General features: G+C 37.4%; 2 protein-coding genes across 2 annotated transcripts; both read right to left on the bottom strand.

The window, feature by feature from the left end:
* Nucleotides 1–1,102: 1,102 nt before the first annotated feature.
* Nucleotides 1,103–5,536, bottom strand: LOC125261379. The gene is made up of 9 exons (XM_048179955.1): nt 5,478–5,536; nt 5,264–5,357; nt 4,827–5,171; nt 4,619–4,736; nt 3,979–4,070; nt 2,538–2,652; nt 1,912–2,184; nt 1,607–1,780; nt 1,103–1,516 (listed from the first exon to the last, which is right to left on the bottom strand). The coding sequence occupies exons 1-9, from the start codon at nt 5,534–5,536 to the stop codon at nt 1,326–1,328; spliced, it is 1,461 nt and encodes a 486-aa protein (XP_048035912.1). The 3' UTR covers nt 1,103–1,325.
* Nucleotides 5,537–7,525: 1,989 nt separating this feature from the next.
* On the bottom strand, nt 7,526–9,066 carry LOC125261378. Its single transcript, XM_048179954.1, has 4 exons — nt 8,764–9,066; nt 8,395–8,496; nt 7,833–8,204; nt 7,526–7,629 (listed from the first exon to the last, which is right to left on the bottom strand). The coding sequence occupies exons 1-4, from the start codon at nt 8,987–8,989 to the stop codon at nt 7,526–7,528; spliced, it is 804 nt and encodes a 267-aa protein (XP_048035911.1). The 5' UTR covers nt 8,990–9,066.
* Between the last annotated feature and the right edge of the window lie 11,226 nt (nt 9,067–20,292).

Below are 20,292 nucleotides of genomic sequence, written 5' to 3'. Positions count from 1 at the left end.
AAATTAAATACCATTTTTTTCTGATAGGCTGACAGGTGTGTAAATTACGTATAAAGGGACACCTATGAAGAAGATCTGGTCAAAAACGTTGAGCGCATTGAGCCTGGACTGCATAATGAATGTGTGGACCTGCACATATACAGGAGCGATCAGGTCGACATTGTGGAGAGAAGTATGAGGAGGCACTGATAGTGGGGGAGAGATACAGAAGGGGGGAGGGGGTAAGACAGATATTACTGAGTATATACACAGCAAGCAAGCTGTAGGTATGACTGAAAGGGAAGTGAGTGTTTTACACTGATGTCTCTGGTACAACATTACTATTGTAGTCTGACAGACAGCAAGAGTCTATGGTTTACCAGGGTGTCTCAAAAAGGCTGTACAGCAGAGAGAGAATTAGACTATGATCGTTGTTTGTGGCTAATGTCAACAATAAAAGGCATGGTTAGATGAGAATATTTCCAACCTAAGTAGATTGACAAGCATAGAGAAACTGAGTCTCTTGGCAGTAAAGCTGTGGTAGAATTAAGTACCCTTTATGTTGTATGTACGCATTTGGCTGATGCTTTTATCCAAAGGGACTTACCTTCATCAATTACTTCAAGGCCAGTCTCCCCTTAAGCAACTTAAGGTTTAGTGCCTTGCTTAAGGGCACAATAGTGGCAGCCGAAATTTGAACCCACAACTGTCATTGCATTGGCACAAGATACCAAATAACTAATATCTATCAACACAGCATGACATACCAACCACAGATGCGGGTTAGAGGTATACTGGGCTTAAAAGAATTTGACTGAGATGGCTTATCTGTGCTAAAAGCCATGTGAGTTGAACCTTGGAGAAAAAAAAAAGTCAAAATGTCTTTTTCTGGAAATCATGGACACTGGACTAAAGAGGACAGACCATACAACTTCTTATAAGTGCTCACTTAAAGAGACTGCATTTAAGGATGTGCATTACACACTGTCAGCTTGAACATCTGGAAAGGATTCCATCCAGAAATCTTCATTTCAGTGAAGGCCTTAATTATTACTGGAAAAGACCAGCAAAATTATTAAAAAACAAAAATGTTATCTAAACAATGATCTAAACACATTGGATGTTGCACTCTTCTTTATTCCCAATCTTATTTTATGACGTAGCACTGCACTAAGCATTTTACAGCATGTTGTACTCTGATTTTGTATGTGACAAACTGAATTGTGAATTTCAACATAAAGAGCTCAGGTGCTACAATGACCTTCTTGCCAATCTATGAATTTCTTTAACAAAGACTTGGAGAAAATGACAAGACACTTGAAAGTTGGTCATCTTACACCTTCTGTTTAATCTTCTGACAGTTCAGAGTCACTATGGTATTCCTCTGAATCACTTTCAAAGTTCACTTCTGTTCCAGTCAGAACTTGTATATAACAGTTCTTTGCGTGCTTTCGTATTCTGTTGATGGCTTGTGTTTTCTTCATGGTTAAGCTCTGTAGACCTTGGATTCCCTCTGTACTCAGGCCCCACATCTCACCTTATATACAGGAAGAAACAACATTATTGCAGACTTTCAGAAACATAATGGTAAATATAATGCATGTGAAGTATAACTTTAAATACATACTTGATGTCCCACTGCAAAGCTGGGATGACATCTCCTTCAGGGTGTCTGCACGGGTGCAAAGAGTTGTCCAATGTTTTTCCATCTCAGCAATGAGAATACTCTTCTCCTCCTCAATTCTCCTTACTGCCATCACCATGTCAAATGCCTTCCTTTTTGTCCTTAGATCTACAGAGTCTGGAATACATAAATCAGCTGATTTAAAAATTAGTATTTAAAAGTTCTTAGATTATCTGAGCAAACATCAATAAAAGATTTTGTGCTACTATGTGACTTATTTCACATCGTCAATAGACTTGTGTACATACCACCGTGTGGAAGCTGCCATGGCCAAATGATGTCATCTGAAAGAATAGTGTCCAAGTCCAGGTTTTCTGCATTAGGTACCATGGAGTTATATTGATCCACCACAGAATTTAAAAGTTTCTTTTCCTCTCTGATCTTTCTGCGTATCCGGGCACGACCTTTGCAGCCATCATTGTCTTTATAAAGACGTTGCGACCTCCTTTTAATACTGGTCACCAGCTCCTCAATTCGTCTGGCCACAGCAGCAACATTAGCATCATTCGGGGATGTTGTTGCTGATGGGAAGAGAAGTAGGAAATATGCTTCTTAATACAGTATAATTTCTGGTATATGGGCCAGTGAGCCTAAAAATCTTTTCTGTAACTGAGTGGCTACCCTACTGGATAATGCTTTGTACCCTACAGGTTGAAGGCTATGTGCATTTGCAACAAACAATAAAAAAGCTTGATGAGAAATTCAAAGGGTTGAAGATGCTAAAATAAGCTTGCGTCTATGACAACACAAAACTAGACTGAAATAACTTTATCTTTGTTTCCCATCAGGTGACACATAGTTTGTACATTAGTGTGTCAATTATAATTAAACGACCATAAAAATGATGCATTAAGCATCAAAATGCATATTATACCTTCTGCCCACTCATTGACATCAGTGATCCAGACCTCCAGTTGATCATCTGTGACTGCCATTTCAGTTTTCATGGCCTCCATATTATGCAACTCTCTTTGCAGGGCTATTGTGGCCTTCAAACACAAACAACAAATGACAATGAAGCAGAGACAGACAAGGGTAATGCCTAGAGCTGTGTATTAATAAGAAATTTAAAGTTATCTTCACTGTCAGAAAACAACATACAGCACTCATTTAACATACTGTACATATATTCACAAATACAGGGACTATAATTATATGGCAATTTCATGGAAAGTGGACTTTTTGTCACATTCACAATGTCAATAAAATGCCATGGTATCTGTATGATAATGACTATACCAGGGTTTGTGAAAAATATTCTAACAATACTATGCTTGCTCATGTTCAGTCACATCCATAACCTGTAATTGTCCCTATATGGTATGCAATGATGTGTGTGTGTGTGTGTGTGTGTGTGTGTGTGTGTGTGTGTGTGTGTGTGTGTGTATTTTTGGATGCAGTATTTCAGTTACAGAAAATTGCAAATTTTCTAGAGGAAAAAATCTCTCAACTAATGCTGTAAACTACACATGAGAGTCAGTTGGTACTACTATACTATAGTATTAAAGGTTAAAATGAACTTATTTATATACAAACACTTAAATTACACTCAATTGTTTTTTTTAAATAATAAATAAAGTTAAGAATTACATAATCTTATTTCTACTTCAATTAATTTTTTAGTTTTTAAATATAAACATTTAAATCGCGGCTGTCATATCCGATTTATTCAAACATGCATTAAATACTGAAGAACATTAAAATGAATATGTAACGGTGCATAGCTATATTTATCAGAATGCTGCTTTCTAGAGTTCACTTTTCTAGCTGACTAATGAGTTTGTGGTCAAGTTTTTCTGAGGTAAATGTGACGTTACATTACATTGATTACAAGTCTTTCCGCGGATACGGATTTCAGTAAGTTGTACTGTATATTTTAACATACCTTCAGATGTTCATGTTTATTTCACTGTAACTGGTATTAAAGTGGAGATCACATGCTTCTCTTTAACCGAGGTGCTAAAGCGATCCGTCACGTCACATTAAACAGCGCCAAAACGATATTTATTTTTGAATCTCATAATAAGATGGACGTCATTTGAAATCTGAGACTTTGCTTCATATCGCAGATTATTGCGATTTATTGGATGGGAGGAGCTACATATTCTGCTCATCCATCAACTGAAAACAGACTAGACTAATCGATTCTTGGGATTAAAGAATAGTTTACCCAGCCCTAATATATATATATGTACACACACACACATACTGAAAAATATATCAGCTAAAAAAAAAGTCACTACATATAGTTTAGTGTGATGCCACTATATTTTACAAAACACATGTTGCTTTATATATTGCATAAGTGATTTTACCTTTTGATATCGGCGGCCAAGTGTGGAAGCCAAGTTGTTAAACTTTTGCTCATTCCAGCGCATGGCCATGACTGTGAGCATGTCTGTGCGTACTGCAAACAGAACAAAACACTTTATCACTCTTCTTCACAGTAGCGGTAAGAGAAAAACAGTGCACACTTTTTGGGTACCACATACTTTTCAGAAACAATACCCTGCTGTCTTGTGCCATTTAATTGCTGTCCAAGGAAAGGGTTAGTTGGGTAGTGGCACAGGATAGTGGGGAAGTAGCATGGAACAGTGACACAGGACATTACGCAAAAGGCATAGAGCACTGTAGCAGGACAGTAGGTACAGTATGGTAACAACCAACAACAGCACAGTATTTGCTCCAACTGACTCTCCTTATGATTTTCACTTCAAATAAAAATACGATGAAGGTATTGTAATCGATCCACCCATCTGTCTTAAAGATTATACATTCTAAATCTGCTTTGATTGTTCAGATGTTCAGAGTCAGCATGTACCTCATCATCAGGATCAAAATGTACAGTAGTTTGAACACTTCTCATAGCAGTGTGAGAAAGGCGAAGAATTGCAGTCCCTTGCAGATATTTCTTGTATCACTTTATCAAACTAGTGCAGTGTGTGGTTACCTTACCTGCTTTTGCCATGTGTTTTGTGGTAACAGCAATTCTCGATAGGAAGGCGTTGCATTGCTCCACCTCCTCCCCGAGAGTCAAACCAGCCCCCTCCTGGTACGCCCCACTCCATTTTACCTTCAAATAAAAAATAAAATAAATAAATCTAAGTGGCAACAATCTTATGTTTAGGTAAAGAAAATCACATGGACAGTCACATTTTCTTACCTCACATTTGAAGTCGTGGGCTTTGGCATGGAACACTGACAGAAATGGTTTCATTGAGAGCAGATCCTGAAGCTCAGGGCATCTCTCACTCACCCTCTGGAGGTAAGGCCAGTACTTGCATGCAACATCCATAGCAAAGAATTTCACCGGCTTACAAGCCATTTTTTTTTGGAGGTACAAAGGGTAAGCAAAAACCTCCCCCCTGAACATATTAAGGGCACAAAGAAGAACACCATGCCGACAAACGGCAAGTTCTAGGCCCTCCTCATCTACTTTGCTGGAGGACTTCTGTGACGTTTCTCGTGCTGCTGACCACTGTCCCCCACAGACACCTCTTCCAGAGACCTAAAATATGGATGATGTTTAACAGTCCAATCAAACTCCTATGTAGGACATGGTATTTTACAAGTAAATATAGTGATGTTGTGCAAGTTTACATGGCTGGTCGAGGAATGGACATAGTCTACAAATCTTGCTACATCATCGTCCTTAGCTATGAAGACACCATTAAAGATTGCTTGTTCCTCTGATCTAGATAAAGAGACACATATTGCCTTTTAATATTCATATGATTTTCATTATGATTTTCAGCAAAGTTACTTTCAAAATGATGAACTGTCAATCTAAACACTGTATATTTTTTTTAAGTACCTTGCTGCACTCTTGAATCTATAGTGCTTACGGTTTCCATCAACAGAGACCGCAAGCATGTTTGGGGTGGCATGCTGGGCAGTTAAAGTGGTCTTCCCGGATGATTTTGTCCACTTCAAATCGGACAGCCTCCCACTCCAAAAAGCTTTTTCTGAAGCTGTCTGCTATGACCTTTCCAGTCTGTTTCAAAAGAGTACAGTAAAACAGATGATAAAACTAAAGACTACTCTACATTGAAATAAGATGCTCTAAAATGGATAAACATTGGGATGTGTGTACTACTTTCATGACCTATGATAATAAACTATGAAAAGTACCTAAATTGAAGAACCTGACAGTCTACATCTCTAGCCAAAGAAAAGTTTCCAAATGAACATTTCTGTGATCAGCAAATGATATTGGGGAAAACAGATAAATTCCAAATCTTAGAAGAATGGAGTTAGATGCTGTGGTCTTCAGAAGGACCCCTTTTTTCATAAAACACTCACACTACAAACTACACGACAGCATGAGTTGCTAGCTGTTTATACATCTGTGACAAAGGGTCTGAATTTAATACATGAACTTTTCCCTAAACAGTGTAAATGTTCATGTGTACTTGACCTCATACTATAATTGTGAGATTATCACCACAAATACTTACACGGCCAAAGCGGACAGTTCGTTGATCTAGCATTCTAAGAAATGCTTGGCTGGACATCCCAGGTGCTGCCATCTTCAACTCCTCAAAGGAAAATAGGATGTCTGTAGCATACACTGTTGAAAATTGAGAAGTAGCAGGCCAGTAGTCATTATGGACCAGCTCATCCACTCCAGTACTCCATGTGGCCTGACATCCCTCACATTTCAACTCTGGCAAGTTGAGATCATATCGGTCCTGGGAAAAGGAAAGAAATATATATGCACACTTAATTCTGACAATGAAGTGGGAACATTTGACTATCAGGAGGACACTAGCGAGGTTTCCATTAAATCTTATTTGCATTTGATATTCGCATTAATGAAAATTCAGAATATGCACATCTTAGTTTGATTCCATCAACTGTGTAATGTGAATTAAAAATGGACATTAGACAAATCAACGGACGTGTTCTGACCATCTGTGGGATCAAAATGTCTCCAGGACAACATCTATGGATAGAAACATTGTAAATGTGCATATACTCTAATTAAACTGTTTCCATTAACTTTAATTGAAAAATTAAAATAAACTAGTTTCATCAGTAAAGTGCTTCGTAGCCAGTTTTTTTTAATACAAATAGATGGAGAAAAAATAGAAATCGAAAAAATAAAAAGTAAAAAAATAAAAATAAAATATAAATAAAAAGTAAGTGCTAATATTACTGGGACAAGTGTTGACAAAATAGATATGTCTTTAGCAGTTTTTTGAAAGTTGCTAAAGATTCAGCTGCCCGGATAGACCATGGCAGGTCATTCCACCAGCCAGGAGCAGACCAGTAGAAGGTCCGTGAGAGTGATTTTGTGCCCCTTGTGGGATGGCACCACAAGGCACCATTCAAGTGCAGAATGCAAACTTCTGGAGGGATTTACAAAGAATGATCCTAAAAAGACTAATTATCTTATCCATATATTATCTTTATCTATTATAGTTTCTTGGGGGATGGCCCACAATATTTGAGCATATATTTAATTGCTGTGACAATTTGGCTCCTAAGGATGTCTTGATACAATGTTGCAGTATCGCAAGACACTCATTATGACAGAGGCAAAGAAAAGTTGAATAATTTGTGTGCTCAATCCAAGGAAGCAAAGGAAGTACATCTTCTGCTTTTGTTCTTTTATGGACAAACTCTATATTATCTTTCCATCTTCACAGGTTACCTATCTATACATCCAAAAACAATTGGCTGGGAGGTAAATATACTTTTACTTTTTTAATTCAAAACTTATTACATTTTTCATTTAAATAGGACAGTGAAGAGTGACAGAAAGTGAGAAGTTAGAGATATGGGGTGGGATCACCTCATCTGAGGGTGAAATTCGGCAGTTACTTGAGCAGAAGTGGACATCCATCCCCAATGTTCTCCTTACCATTCATTGTAACCAGAGCAATGGGTTTTCCAGTGGATGACACTTAATCTCTGAGGACAGCTACATATTCTCTCTGGCATCTCCAAGGGTACAAGACGCACTTGAAAAAAAAAGAAGCATTTATGAGAATAGTTAGAGGATAGAAGACTAACATACGTATTTACTGTCAGCTTTTAAGACCAGATATTCTTCATGGCTTCATTGACTGATCAGAAATTATTTAGATTTTAGCATTTAGTTTTCCAGGTGATAACTGAAATTAAGTTAAGTGAGAAAATCTGACTCTCAAAAACTACAACTTACCACACTGGGTAAGAACATTCTCCACAAAACAGGATGTTGGAGGCAATGGCTGAAAGAAGCCTTCTCTAATTGAGTCCCTGTTGTGGAAGACTTGAGCCTTGTGGATGCTGATGTCACAATGGGCACAGAGGAAGGGCTGTGGTCGACAGTCACAACAATGGATCATCGCTGGACTGGAGTAACATTTCTGGCAGACTGGACTTGCCACATGCTGCTTAGCCACCATGTTGTCCACCAACCGGGGCCTCACTTTCGCCCACCACCCTGAGACAAGACTTTTTCTCACTGACCAATCACTGGAGGCTTGTGCTGGTGTTTCTTTGTCATCTAAATCTTCACCCAGTGAGTGCTTTAGCTCTTGAAGGAAAGACTCTGTTAAAACAATGGACAGTATTAAAAAACAACAGGTTATTAAACAAAAGAGTATATCACTGAACAACAGTCATAACAGCAGTAATAACTGTGCTGTCTATCATACCAACACAAAAATATGGAATGTGTATTACATTCCTATTATTAATGAACATACTGTTTTACAGTGCAGGGACAATATAGGACATACCAGTGTTTATGTGAGAAAAGTCATTGGTCATTTCCACACTGGTTTCCGGAGCCCTGAAAAGGGAACCACCAGTCTTTCCGGTTTGTCTGTGGCTAAGACCTACTGTAGTAAAAAAAAACAAAAAACATCTTTTACAATTAGAAACAAATACATTACCATGACTGCCTTTTAAACATAATGACACAAAGTTTTAGCATTGATTTTCCTTATAGTATGTATAGTAAGTATGTTATATAATAATAATAATCATATATTTTCTGATTCAGACCCATGACTTGTGAAATGTTTATATATCATTCCAAAAGGTAAAAAATAGATCTAGAGGTAAAATCTAGATCTTAATTAACATGAATGAAAAGTAAGTCTGACCTGCTTGCTTTCTGGAGAATCTTGGCCTCCCATAAATAATGTTTCCTCTGCTGTCCCTCTTAATCCACTTCACAGATGGCTGGCTGGTGGATCGCTGGATGGATGAAGCTGCCTCCTGTTGAGTGCTGATGACCTCATGCAGCCTTTTGAGTTCATCCATGTCTTCTGCCTGGTTGACAAGACTGTTGACCTCCTCCAAGAGCTGGTTCAGCTTAGGATCTGACATGGTGCACAAGAACAAACAAAAGTGCACAAGGACAAACACACCACTAAAAGGGGAGAGGAGGGAAGGGAAGGGAAGAGAGAGGGATGGATGAGAGAGAGAGAGAGAGAAAGAGAGCGAGAGAGAACAATACAAAAAAGAGAATAGAGAATAACAATACAAACGTGGCTCTTAAAAGTGCCTTTTGTAGTCAGCTGCTAATTATTATTTGATAAATTGTATTTGAGAAGCTGTTGATAAAGAGAAAAATAAATCAGTATAGAATTGATAACTAAACTACACATTACAATATACTAACTAACACACACACTCATTACATCTGAAGATAGAGTATGGATTATATATGTTTACATGTTTATGTCTATAGGTTCTATGCAGACACTTTTATCCAAATTATGATTATAAATATGGCAGTAGACTGTGGCACGACTCATTAGCAACTAGGCTACTTAGCTGCAACAAAGAATATCATATTTGAAATCGGACATGCCTATCACACTATTTTAATTTTGTCACCAATAGTGCCTAACCCATGGCGAACTTTTATCTATCAATGTGTAGCACCACGTGCACATTTCATTTGGTGCAGTGTTTCATGAGTGTTTCCAACTGGATTTTGTGAGACTGTGGTGGGTGGACATCGGTCCCTCTAGGGGGGTCAGGGGGCATGCCCCCCCGTAGGAAAATTTTGTACATTTTAAATTTAAATGCATAAATCTGATGCATTCTGAGAGCAAAATGTAAGTGATTACATCAATGAAGAAATTTGTTCTCTTGTAAACAATTTTGTGCTCTAATAGTAATTTATTTATTTATTCGTGATGGTAGGGCACATTAGTCATCTACACAACATATAGTAGGCTAAATGATAGTTCATAAGTGGTCAAATTGGTTAATTTATTTCTAGAATAATTAGTGGGGGCCTGTATCTATACATCTGTATTTGTGGTACTAAACGTCACTCTTTGATTTATTAAACACAATCCAGAATGCACTGAACACACTTCTCCATTATAGAGAAAAATAGCAAATGAATAAAAATATATAATCATAAGCTGACCCAAAAATAAATAAATAAATAAATAAATAAATAATCTAGGTGACTATATAATTCAGAAGCTATGGAATGGCTTCAGATGAGTTTGAATATAATACACGAAAACTTAATTGGTGCATTTTTGCCATTTAAAAGAGCGCAATTATCAATCGGTTATTTGAATATCGCGACAGGCCTACTTTGAGACTGAGGCGGGACAAATTAAAATGTGGCGGGCCGCCAGTCTAGTTAATGTATGGAAAACACCATCTCAATGCGCTAAAATATTACCAAACACAACAGCTTTATGGCATGAGCTGATTGTTTCTGATATGCAAATATCTAATATGTCTAATTCTATATTAAGTGCAATACTTACGTATGGAAATCCGAAAAACGCAATGGTGCTAGGGATCGTCGCATGCAATGATGTTTTACTGCTGAAGTAGTTGATTGGCCAACGTGACGCAAGGTACAGATGCAAGAACAATTATTATTATTATTATTATTATTATTATTATTATTTTACACAACAGTTAGGTCCGGTCGAAGTAATTATACACACAAATATACATTAACAAATATACCGGGCAAATCGCTTTTTTTTTTTATAAAGAGCGCAAATCTATGTTGACCCCCTGCATGCGTCAAAATCCGACGTTGAGGGTCTGATCCGTTAAAAGTCTATCCTCTGTAGCCTAAAACCTGCTGTATTTTTTATCGCAAGATAATGCCTACATCTAGCCAAGTTATTTGTCATTATGACCACGAAAACCGAAAATTTCCAACACACGCGAGAAATTCGTTGGTTGACCCCCCCCTGCGTCCAGGGGCGTGTCTAGAGCATTTTCAGTGGGGGGGCCATGCTGGGGCACTGCATCCAAATGGGGTGGCCGCCAGTGACCAAAAAAAAAAAGCTAAATTCTACAGTATATTACATAAATCGTATTGATTTTTTTTTTTTTACTTGAATAAAGTTACTTGTAAACAAATGTAGTAATAAAGCACATTTTTGATTAATTTAGTTTTTTGTCATCCCTGTATATATCCATTAAGTTAAATTTGAGAGCCAGTGTTTATTATTTTTAGTGTTTTAATAAAACTAACAAGTTTATAAAATAAAAGCAATTTTAATAATGAGCAATTTTAAAAACCCAGAAGCAGAAACAATGTCAACTATTTGCTTCTAATAAGTAGTTTGGCCATTACAATATACAGTAGTTTTATTCACCATCTCTTTCAAATAATGATAAATAAATTTTAAAAAAAATTCCCCCCACTGTAATAAATCAAATGGTTTGGCCAAAACATCATAGTGTTTCATTCAACATTTCTTTCAGATTAATTTACAAAAAAAGCTGAGTAACACAGAGTTAAAGTTTTAGCACTGTATCAGCACATGAAAACACCACAGTTTAAATATAAAATATGGAACCATTACATTGTGCTCAGCTTGACTGAACATTCGATTGAAATCAACCACGACCAACGCGAGCAGAGCCTGACGGGGTAAAAACATTGATCTGAGAAAACCATACATTGATTGAGCTATATATATACACATATTAAAACTACAAGCTAACTAAAGACGACCAATTGAGCTTATTCGCTGTAATTTACAACTATTTCCCCACTGACAAGTTGTGTTTATTCAGAGGAAGTGTGCAGAAAGCAGTGGGAGAGTCTGGGACACATAAAGGAGCGGGAGAGCCCCTCTCGTGACGCGAATTCGCGTCTGTTGTGAATTTTCACGCGCGAATGAAGCGAGTACACTCAAAATGTTCACGTGTCCAACTACGCGCGAATAGCGCGATTTATTCGCGCAAGTCACGTCTGGTGTGAACGCAGCATAACGCTGCACTTCTTTGAATCGCGAACTTCAGTAGAGTCTATAAACTGACAAGACATCTTATAGGGGGGGCACCTGGGGTGGCCAATCGAATTTCAGGGGGGGCCGGTGCCCCCCCTGGCCACCACGTAGACCCGCCCCTGGCACACACCCATAACTTTACACCACATTAATTCCTTAATATGGAATAATAACTATATTCTACATAGAAATGAGTCACTTTTTTATGAAGATTAGAAATATTTGGTTTATAAAGGATCTCTTCGACAATGATGGAAAGGTGCTGGACTACAAAACTTTTACTATTAAACATGGTTTCGCATGCCATTCACAGTAATTTCAGCCATTCCTGAAGGGTTATTAATCATATAGTCAATTTACACCAATTTTACCATCACTATAACTTGGGCAAACTGAGTTTAAAAATAAGAAATGTACAAACGTTTATATTAGACAAACATTCAACAATATCATGTAACCTTACAGGTCTGCGAGGAATTATTTGGATATTTTCTTTGATAAACAAATGCTTAAACATATTAGTTTCTAAGGGTTAGATTTAACTTTGAAATGATACTATGTAAATTTTGTAATTCTTGAATACAGAGGGATTCAGTGTATGTAGAATAATATTCTAGGGTCTTCTGGGAAAAAGTGCAATTATGGTTAAAAGAGGGAAATGTGGTTGATGTGAACCTGTCCTTTATAGATATTAAATATGGAAACTATGAAGAAGATGGTAAAAAAAAAAAGGTTTTTTGATTAATACCTTACTTTTGTTAGCAAAACATTTTATTCACAAATGTAGATTTTTTTTAAATCACCCCTGTTTACAGTATTTAAGAATTATTTGAGACAAAAAACCCTGTTAAAAACAAAAAAAAAATAAAAAAGCTGGAATTTTGATGGATTTATTTTCAAAACTGATCACACTTCTAACTCAGCTAGTCATTCTTTCAAAACCTGATCTCGTGCTTTCATTACAGTTATACACATTTCAGTCCACATAATCAGTGTTTCAAACACAAGATCATTGTGATAAAGTAATGAGAACATTTGATGAAGAAACAACAGTAGTACTTTGTCTTTTTTTTTTCAAAACTTTACTCACAAATCCAAGAATTCCACACACAAACTGCAAAATGCCTCACATCTCTTGCAAAATGAAGCACTGCATTCAAAATATCACAAACACATCTCAAAAGCAAACATGTGTCTCACTTAGCAAACACATTTGCCATATATATGATATACACAGTTATTCAAAGCCTAAAGCTCTTCTTTCATTTGTACATTTGTACTTGTACATTTCTGTACAAGACTGAAAGTAATTGGCAGAGAGATGTTGAAAAATTCATGGTAAGCATGAAAGCATGTTTTCTGAACATGTAAAATAGCAGAATGTTTTCTGTCATGGGTTGGTCTAGTGGTAAAGTTAGTGTAGGGGGAGAGAATATACAGTTTGTACAGTATAAAAACCATCATGCCTATTGAATGTCCCCATAACACATGGAAACCCAATCACATGGAAGCAGCGTCAGTGTCTCCACATGCCGCCTCTATTGCTGATGACATAGTGATGATGATCATGCACTTTCCAGCACCATGTGGAGAAAAAATCCTCAACAGGGTTTAGAAATGATGAATATGCAGTCCCTCCAGAAAAACGCGGAATTTTTTTGTGATTGTTGCGGGCAAAAGTCCTTGATCCACGTTTTCTTAAAAAATGTGATGGAATATGCGGGAATTTTTTCAGTTTTATGCGATGAAATTGCGGGAACTTGCAAAAACTGCGGTTTGATGAAAAAGAGAAAAAAAAAAAGGTGATTCCCCCAACACCCTGTTCTCAATAGGCTACTACCTTAATGTAAAGAGTAATTTCTTATTACTTCCTATGATAAGCAAGCATACTAAATCACAGAATATTTAAGTTCTCATTCTGTTTTATTTCAGAACTTAATCAACACACATGGCTCAAACTTACAAAACATTGAGTCAAACAAGTTCTGTAGCTTTACAAAAGGAATATGAGTTTGTAGAAAGGCACTATATAAAATAAACGTATTATTATTATTATTATTAATAATATTAATATTCAACAACTTCTGCAAAAATGAATAAATAAATGTATATAATAAAATAAATTTAAAACAATGTGTGCTTCTTCCGCTGCTGCTTTAACCATCCTTGGCGGTGGCAAAGTGAAAGTGGTTTTCCAGCGTCAACACGCAGTTGCACGGAGTGCAAAATAATTTGCCCTACTGTCATGTAACACACCGGGAAACTGCTTCGCGCGGTCTTTTGCGCTTATTTTTGTTGGCAAATGAGAATGATTTGCGTGCTTCATCATGGTTTCATGGTTTGCAGATGAGGTTCCCATGGCAATAGCGGGGAAATAATGGCGCTTTACTTGTGTGTCAACTTTCTGCTAAGATATATGTAGGGCTGGGTATCGTTCAAAAATCTTCGATACCGAGACGATACCGATACCTTGACTTCGATACCGATACCTGAACGATACCTTTTTCGATACCAATTTTATAAAATCTGTTTTAACAATGTTACATTACCTCAAAAAAATCTTTGGTTTTATATTTTAACTTTGACTTTTTTCAGACTCAAAGACTCATCTCCTGAGCCACTGCAGGGAATAAAAAAGCACAAATGAACAAAATTTACCCAACACAATAAATCAGTGCAAATAGTTTTAACAAAGTTTAGTTTTCAATGCAAAAATTCAGTATGTGAGGCTCTTTTTAAATCACTCAGCAATTGTTGTTCTTCTTCAAAAAATTTATTATTATTAACAAGATCAAAGCGGAAGTAAGAGTGACGCACGTTCGTTGCGTCTTACCGTGAAATAAGAGTTCTGTGTCTTTATTAAAATCAACACATTAATGATTCATCTCTCATCCACCCGCAATTAATTGGAATGTTATTTTTTTATTACTTGGCCCGACCCGCGGATTATCCGCAGTATGGCAGTATCAGGAGGATGCTGATACCCCTTTTCCAGCAGAATTGTTCGCGTTCTGGAGCCAGAGCATGTGCTCGTGCAGGCGAACTAGAGGCCGTCGCGAACCGGTCGCGTGTTTCCATAGACTTGAGGAACGAACGCTGTAAAGCTGCTGTGGTGTTGTACCTGTCCAGAACTAGTCTAAAAAACATTGCGCGTTCCGCTGTTTCTGCAGGCAGCGCGACACTTGTTTTCTGTTCACAGTATCTGTAGTGAAACGGCTGCTCGCATAAACAGCCGTTTCTCACCCGTCCATTCGGAGATAAACTGAAAACGAAACCGTTGATTCACTCGCCCTCTCGCACATAGGGTCTCTCTCGCGCGCATAGTTATATATTTAGATATAAATATAAATAACAATGTAGCGCAACGTTACTTGCTCATCAACGAGACAGCGAAAGCATTTCTCCGCCCCCTCTCCCCGGCTCTGAGGTACCGAAATTTGGTACCGAATGACAAGACACTTTTCGATACTCGGTAGTATCGAGGCAATTAGATCGTTACCTAAAAAGTATCGAGTTCGGTACCCAGCCCTAGATATATGTGACTTTTTTGCAACAAAAATACAGGGATTATGAAATCATGCTATAGCCCCGCATATTTTGCTTGCTGAAATTGGCAATTTATGCGGCGAAAATGTGGCGTATTTGAAAAAATGTGACCCCCGCATAAATATGCAGACTTTGGCTGATTATGCATGAAATCAGGAGATCGCATAATCGCGTTTTTCTGGAGGGACTGAATATGGAAGCAAGTAGACAACAGAAAAGTTGTTCAAAACCTATAACTTGACCTTTGGCCTATTTATAGGCCTATTCTAAAGCCATGATTGGACAGTGTTAAGTAAAGCAATAAGTGTTTGTGCATGTGAGGAGTTAATGTGAGGCGCTGATGAATTAGTGTGGCATTTTGATTGGTTGTGTTTGAAAAAGGAAATCAAGATACTTCCTGTTAGATTTGTGTGTGTTACATAGAGAATTGTGTGTTGTGTTTCGCAAAGAGTGTTTTATGAAATTGAAAAATGAGTCAAAGGCCGAGATTTAGTGTGTGGTTTTGCAGATTTTGTGTGTGGTTCTGCTGTTTGAGTGAGAGGTTTCAAAAATCGTGTGACATGAAAAGATTTTGTGTGTAAGCAGCTGGAAAAAACTGCAAATAAACAGTGGCTTAAACTTTAAAATGTCCCAGAATAAATATAAAGTACTTTGGTGAATATAATAATATTTAATAATAAGTGTCGATCTGTTCTCAGATGTTTTTCAAAGGCAGCGCCGTCCGAATCTGATGGGACTCTGATGTAGGTCAAATCCGATTCACTGAATCAATCTGAATCTGACGGGACTCTGATGAAGGTCAAATCTGATTCACTGAATCACTCTGGATCTGACGGGACTCTGATGAAGCTCAAATCCGATTCACTGAATCACTCTGGATCTGACGGGACTCTGATGAAGCTCAAATCCGATTCACTGAATCACTCTGGATCTGACGGGACTCTGATGAAGGTCAAATCCGATTCACTGAATCACTCTGGATCTGACGGGACTCTGATGAAGCTCAAATCCGATTCACTGAATCACTCTGGATCTGACGGGACTCTGATGAAGCTCAAATCCGATTCACTGAATCACTCTGGATCTGACGGGACTCTGATGAAGCTCAAATCCGATTCACTGAATCACTCTGGATCTGACGGGACTCTGATGAAGCTCAAATCCGATTCACTGAATCACTCTGGATCTGACGGGACTCTGATGAAGGTCAAATCCGATTCACTGAATCACTCTGAATCTGACCGGACTCTGATGAAGGTCAAATCTGATTCACTGAATCACTCTGAATCTGACGGGACTCTGATGAAGGTCAAATCTGATTCACTGAATCACTCTGAATCTGCAGGACTCTGATGAAGGTCAAATCTGATTCACTGAATCACTCTGCTGTAAAGAAGCTCTAAAAGACAATAGTGTCATTATTCAGATCAGTGTTATGAGTTCAGTTCATAAGCAGCTCTACTGAGGACAGCAGTGTTCATATTCATAATTTTCAAGGTTTTCCCAAAGTCTGTCAGAATGTTTGTGATTCTCAATGCTTTAATATTTTGTAAATTGTTGCTGAAGTAAATCTATGCTATGCTAAATGTGATTTTTTTTAATGATTATTTATGTTATTTCTGATCAGTTTAAATTGAACTTTAATGAAACGGTTATTGTGATAAAAAAAAAAAAAAAAAACTATATAGCCCATTTTACTGCCCAAATAAAAATGAACCATGTGACTAGGTTCATGTTTTGTTGTGATGTATTTATTCAGTGTCTCTGTACAGACAGATGAAGTGTTTAATGGGGCCTTTGGCAGGAGTGTCAGTGCGTCAGATCAGAAAGTGTCCGGCAGGTGGCGCCAAACACTCACCGATGACGTTTGATCTTCCGCTTCTGAGTTCGCGCCTAAAGCTGAACGCTGCGGCCTGTTGTTCCTTCGGGTTTTCTTGACCAGTTCCTCTTCGAAATTCATATAAAGAGCGTGATTTATAGATGTTTTGTGGAGCGTTTGTTTTTAAGAAGCGTTATTTTGGACTATATGAGCGCATCTGCAGGTACAATATCTTAATATCCGGTGTCGGTGTATTATTAATATCAAATCTTACCCTGCCATCACCTGAGATGTTGCTGGAGTTGTTATCTGTGAAAAGCTTGTCACATTTACGAAAGCTTCAATGAATTTTGTTTTCTGTCTAAAAGCTTTTTCACCTCGTACAGCAGTTGCTATAAAAAGTGCTGCTGTCAGGAGTTATACAGTAGGGTGAAGTCAGCAAAAGTGGGACATTTTTTTTTTTTTTTTTTGTAAAATGTACAGGTGCTGGTCATATAATTAGAATATCATCAAAAAGTTTTTTTTTTATTTTTTTTTTTTTTTTATTGTAAGTTATTTTTAAAAATTGAAACTTTCATATATTCTAGATTCCCTACATGCAAAGTAAAACATTTCAAAAGTTTTTTTTTTTTTTTTTTTTTTTTTTTAAAATTTTGATGATTAGAGCGTACAGCTCTTGAAAGTCCAAAATCCAGTATCTCAAAATATTAGAATATTTCCTAAGATCAATTCAAAAAATGGATTTTCAAAACAGAAAAGTTCAAGTTCTTTAAAGTATGTTCATTTGTACACTCAATACTTGGTCGGCAGCACATATTACAGCAAATGACTTGCTCCTAGCACAAATTACAGCATCAGTGAAGTGTGGCATGGAAGTGATCAGCCTGTGGCACTGCTGAGGCACTATTGAGCCTTCAGATCATCTGTATATTGTTGGATCGACTGTTTCTCATCTTTCTCTTGAAAATATCCCATAGATTCAGGGGTCAGGCATGTTGGCTGGACCAATAAAAGCACAGTAATATCATGGTCAGCAAACCACTTGGAAGTAGTTTTTGCACAGTGGTGCAGGTGCTAAAGTCCTGCTGGAAAAGGAAATCAGCATCTCCATAAAGCTTGTCAGCAGATGGAAAGCATAAAGCGCTCCAAAATCTCCTGGAAGATGGCTGCATTGACTTTGCACTTGATAAAACACAATGGACCAACACCAGCAGACGTCACGGCCCCCCAAATCATTACTGACTTCAGAAACTTCCACACTAGACTTCAAGCAGCTTGGATTCTGTGCCTCTCCAGTCTTCCTTCAGACTCTGGGACCATGATTGTCAACATGAAATGCAAAATTTACTTTTATCTGAAAAGAGGACTTTTCGACCACTGTTCACTGTCCAGTTCTTTTTCTCCTTAGCCCAGGTAAGATGCTTCTGACGTTGTTTCTGTTTCAGAAGTGGCTTGGTAGTCCTTTTCCTGAAGATGTCCTGAGTGTGGTAACTCTTGATGCGCTGACTCCGGCTTCATTTGACTCATTGTGAAGCTCTCCCAAGTGTTTGAATCAGCTTTACTTGACAGTATTCTCAAAGCTTGTGGTCATCCCTGTTGCTTGTGCACCTTTGCCTACCACAATTTCTTCCTTCTAGTCAACTTTGCATTTAATATGCTTTGATACATCACTCTGTAAACAGCCACCACATTCAGTAATGACCATCTGTGACTTACTCTCTTTGTGGAGGGTGTCAATGATTGTCTCCTGGACCATTGCCAAGTCAGCAGTCTTCCCCATTAGTGTGGTTTCAAAGAACCAAGAGATACCCGGAATTTATACTGTAGGGATGGTCATTTAATGAAACTCAAATGTAAATATTATAATATTTTGAGATACTGGATTTTGGACTTTCATGAGCTGTACGCTCTAATCAACAACAACAACAAAAAAAAAAACTTTTGAAATGTTTTACTTTACATGTAGGGAATCTGGTATAATATGAAAGTTTAATTTTTTAAAATAATTTACAATAAAAAAATAAACTTTTTGATGATATTCTAATTATATGACCAGCACCTGTATATTTAATACAGATTAATCTTTTGTATTCATGTTTTAAAACAAATGTTCAATATCTCCAGCTGGTTTCGAAGACTGTCATGATGCAGCGGATCCCTTTTGTGTCTCTGAAAAACACGGTGACATTTCGTTACAATGATTCAGTGACCCTTAAAGATTTTTTTTTTTTTTTTTTGCATTTTGATATTTATAAACCTGTATAATTACATCGGTACTCTAATATTATTATGCAATTATAATCGCAGGCAGCAGGTAGGCTACGTACACATATCCCTCGTCAGCATTAAATGGTTAGTGCTAAAGGTGCACGTGGGCAAAAGGGCATTTTATTTAATTGTCCTCTAAAACACTAGATGCCATAAAACGACACCACAGCGATTTCGTTCGACCACTGAGTTTCACTGTTTGCGTGTGGAAATCCGGCTGATTCTTGACGCGCTCGTGAGCATCATCATGATTGCTTAAATCTGATTGAATAGGCCTGGGCTGCGTTTCCCAAAAGCATCGTACGCTTAAGTTGATCGTAGCTCCATTGAAACCATATTTTTGATATTTTTTTCCAAGCACATTGTACCAACTCCAAACCACACAGCAATGGTGACAGATTTAAATATAGACTCGGATCTCCTCCGAAAAGGTTTAAGAATCATTCCGAATCATTAATGTTTGTCTCTATTTTAAAAAATATAAAACATATTTCAGCGACAGTGTATTTATTGAACGAAAATACATTTGATCAAAATAGTACAAACTTTGCTGAAAATGTCGTTTTGAACAAGTATCAACTTATTCTGCAAAACAGTTACTTGAACTAGAGTATTTGTAGGCCCGCCTCATACATTTAGCTTATATTATTTTTATATTATCATATAACCTATAGCAGTTCAGCTTGAACAGTTTGGCTCTGAAGGACACTTATTATTCAGTAATTGATCTGAATGCACTGACACTATCTGATGAGAACAAACGTTGG

The sequence above is a fragment of the Megalobrama amblycephala genome, unplaced genomic scaffold (genome assembly GCF_018812025.1).
Source record: "Megalobrama amblycephala isolate DHTTF-2021 unplaced genomic scaffold, ASM1881202v1 scaffold407, whole genome shotgun sequence".
In the NCBI taxonomy this organism is placed as follows: Eukaryota; Metazoa; Chordata; class Actinopteri; order Cypriniformes; family Xenocyprididae; genus Megalobrama; species Megalobrama amblycephala.
This window is presented reverse-complemented; position numbering and strand designations above follow the sequence as displayed.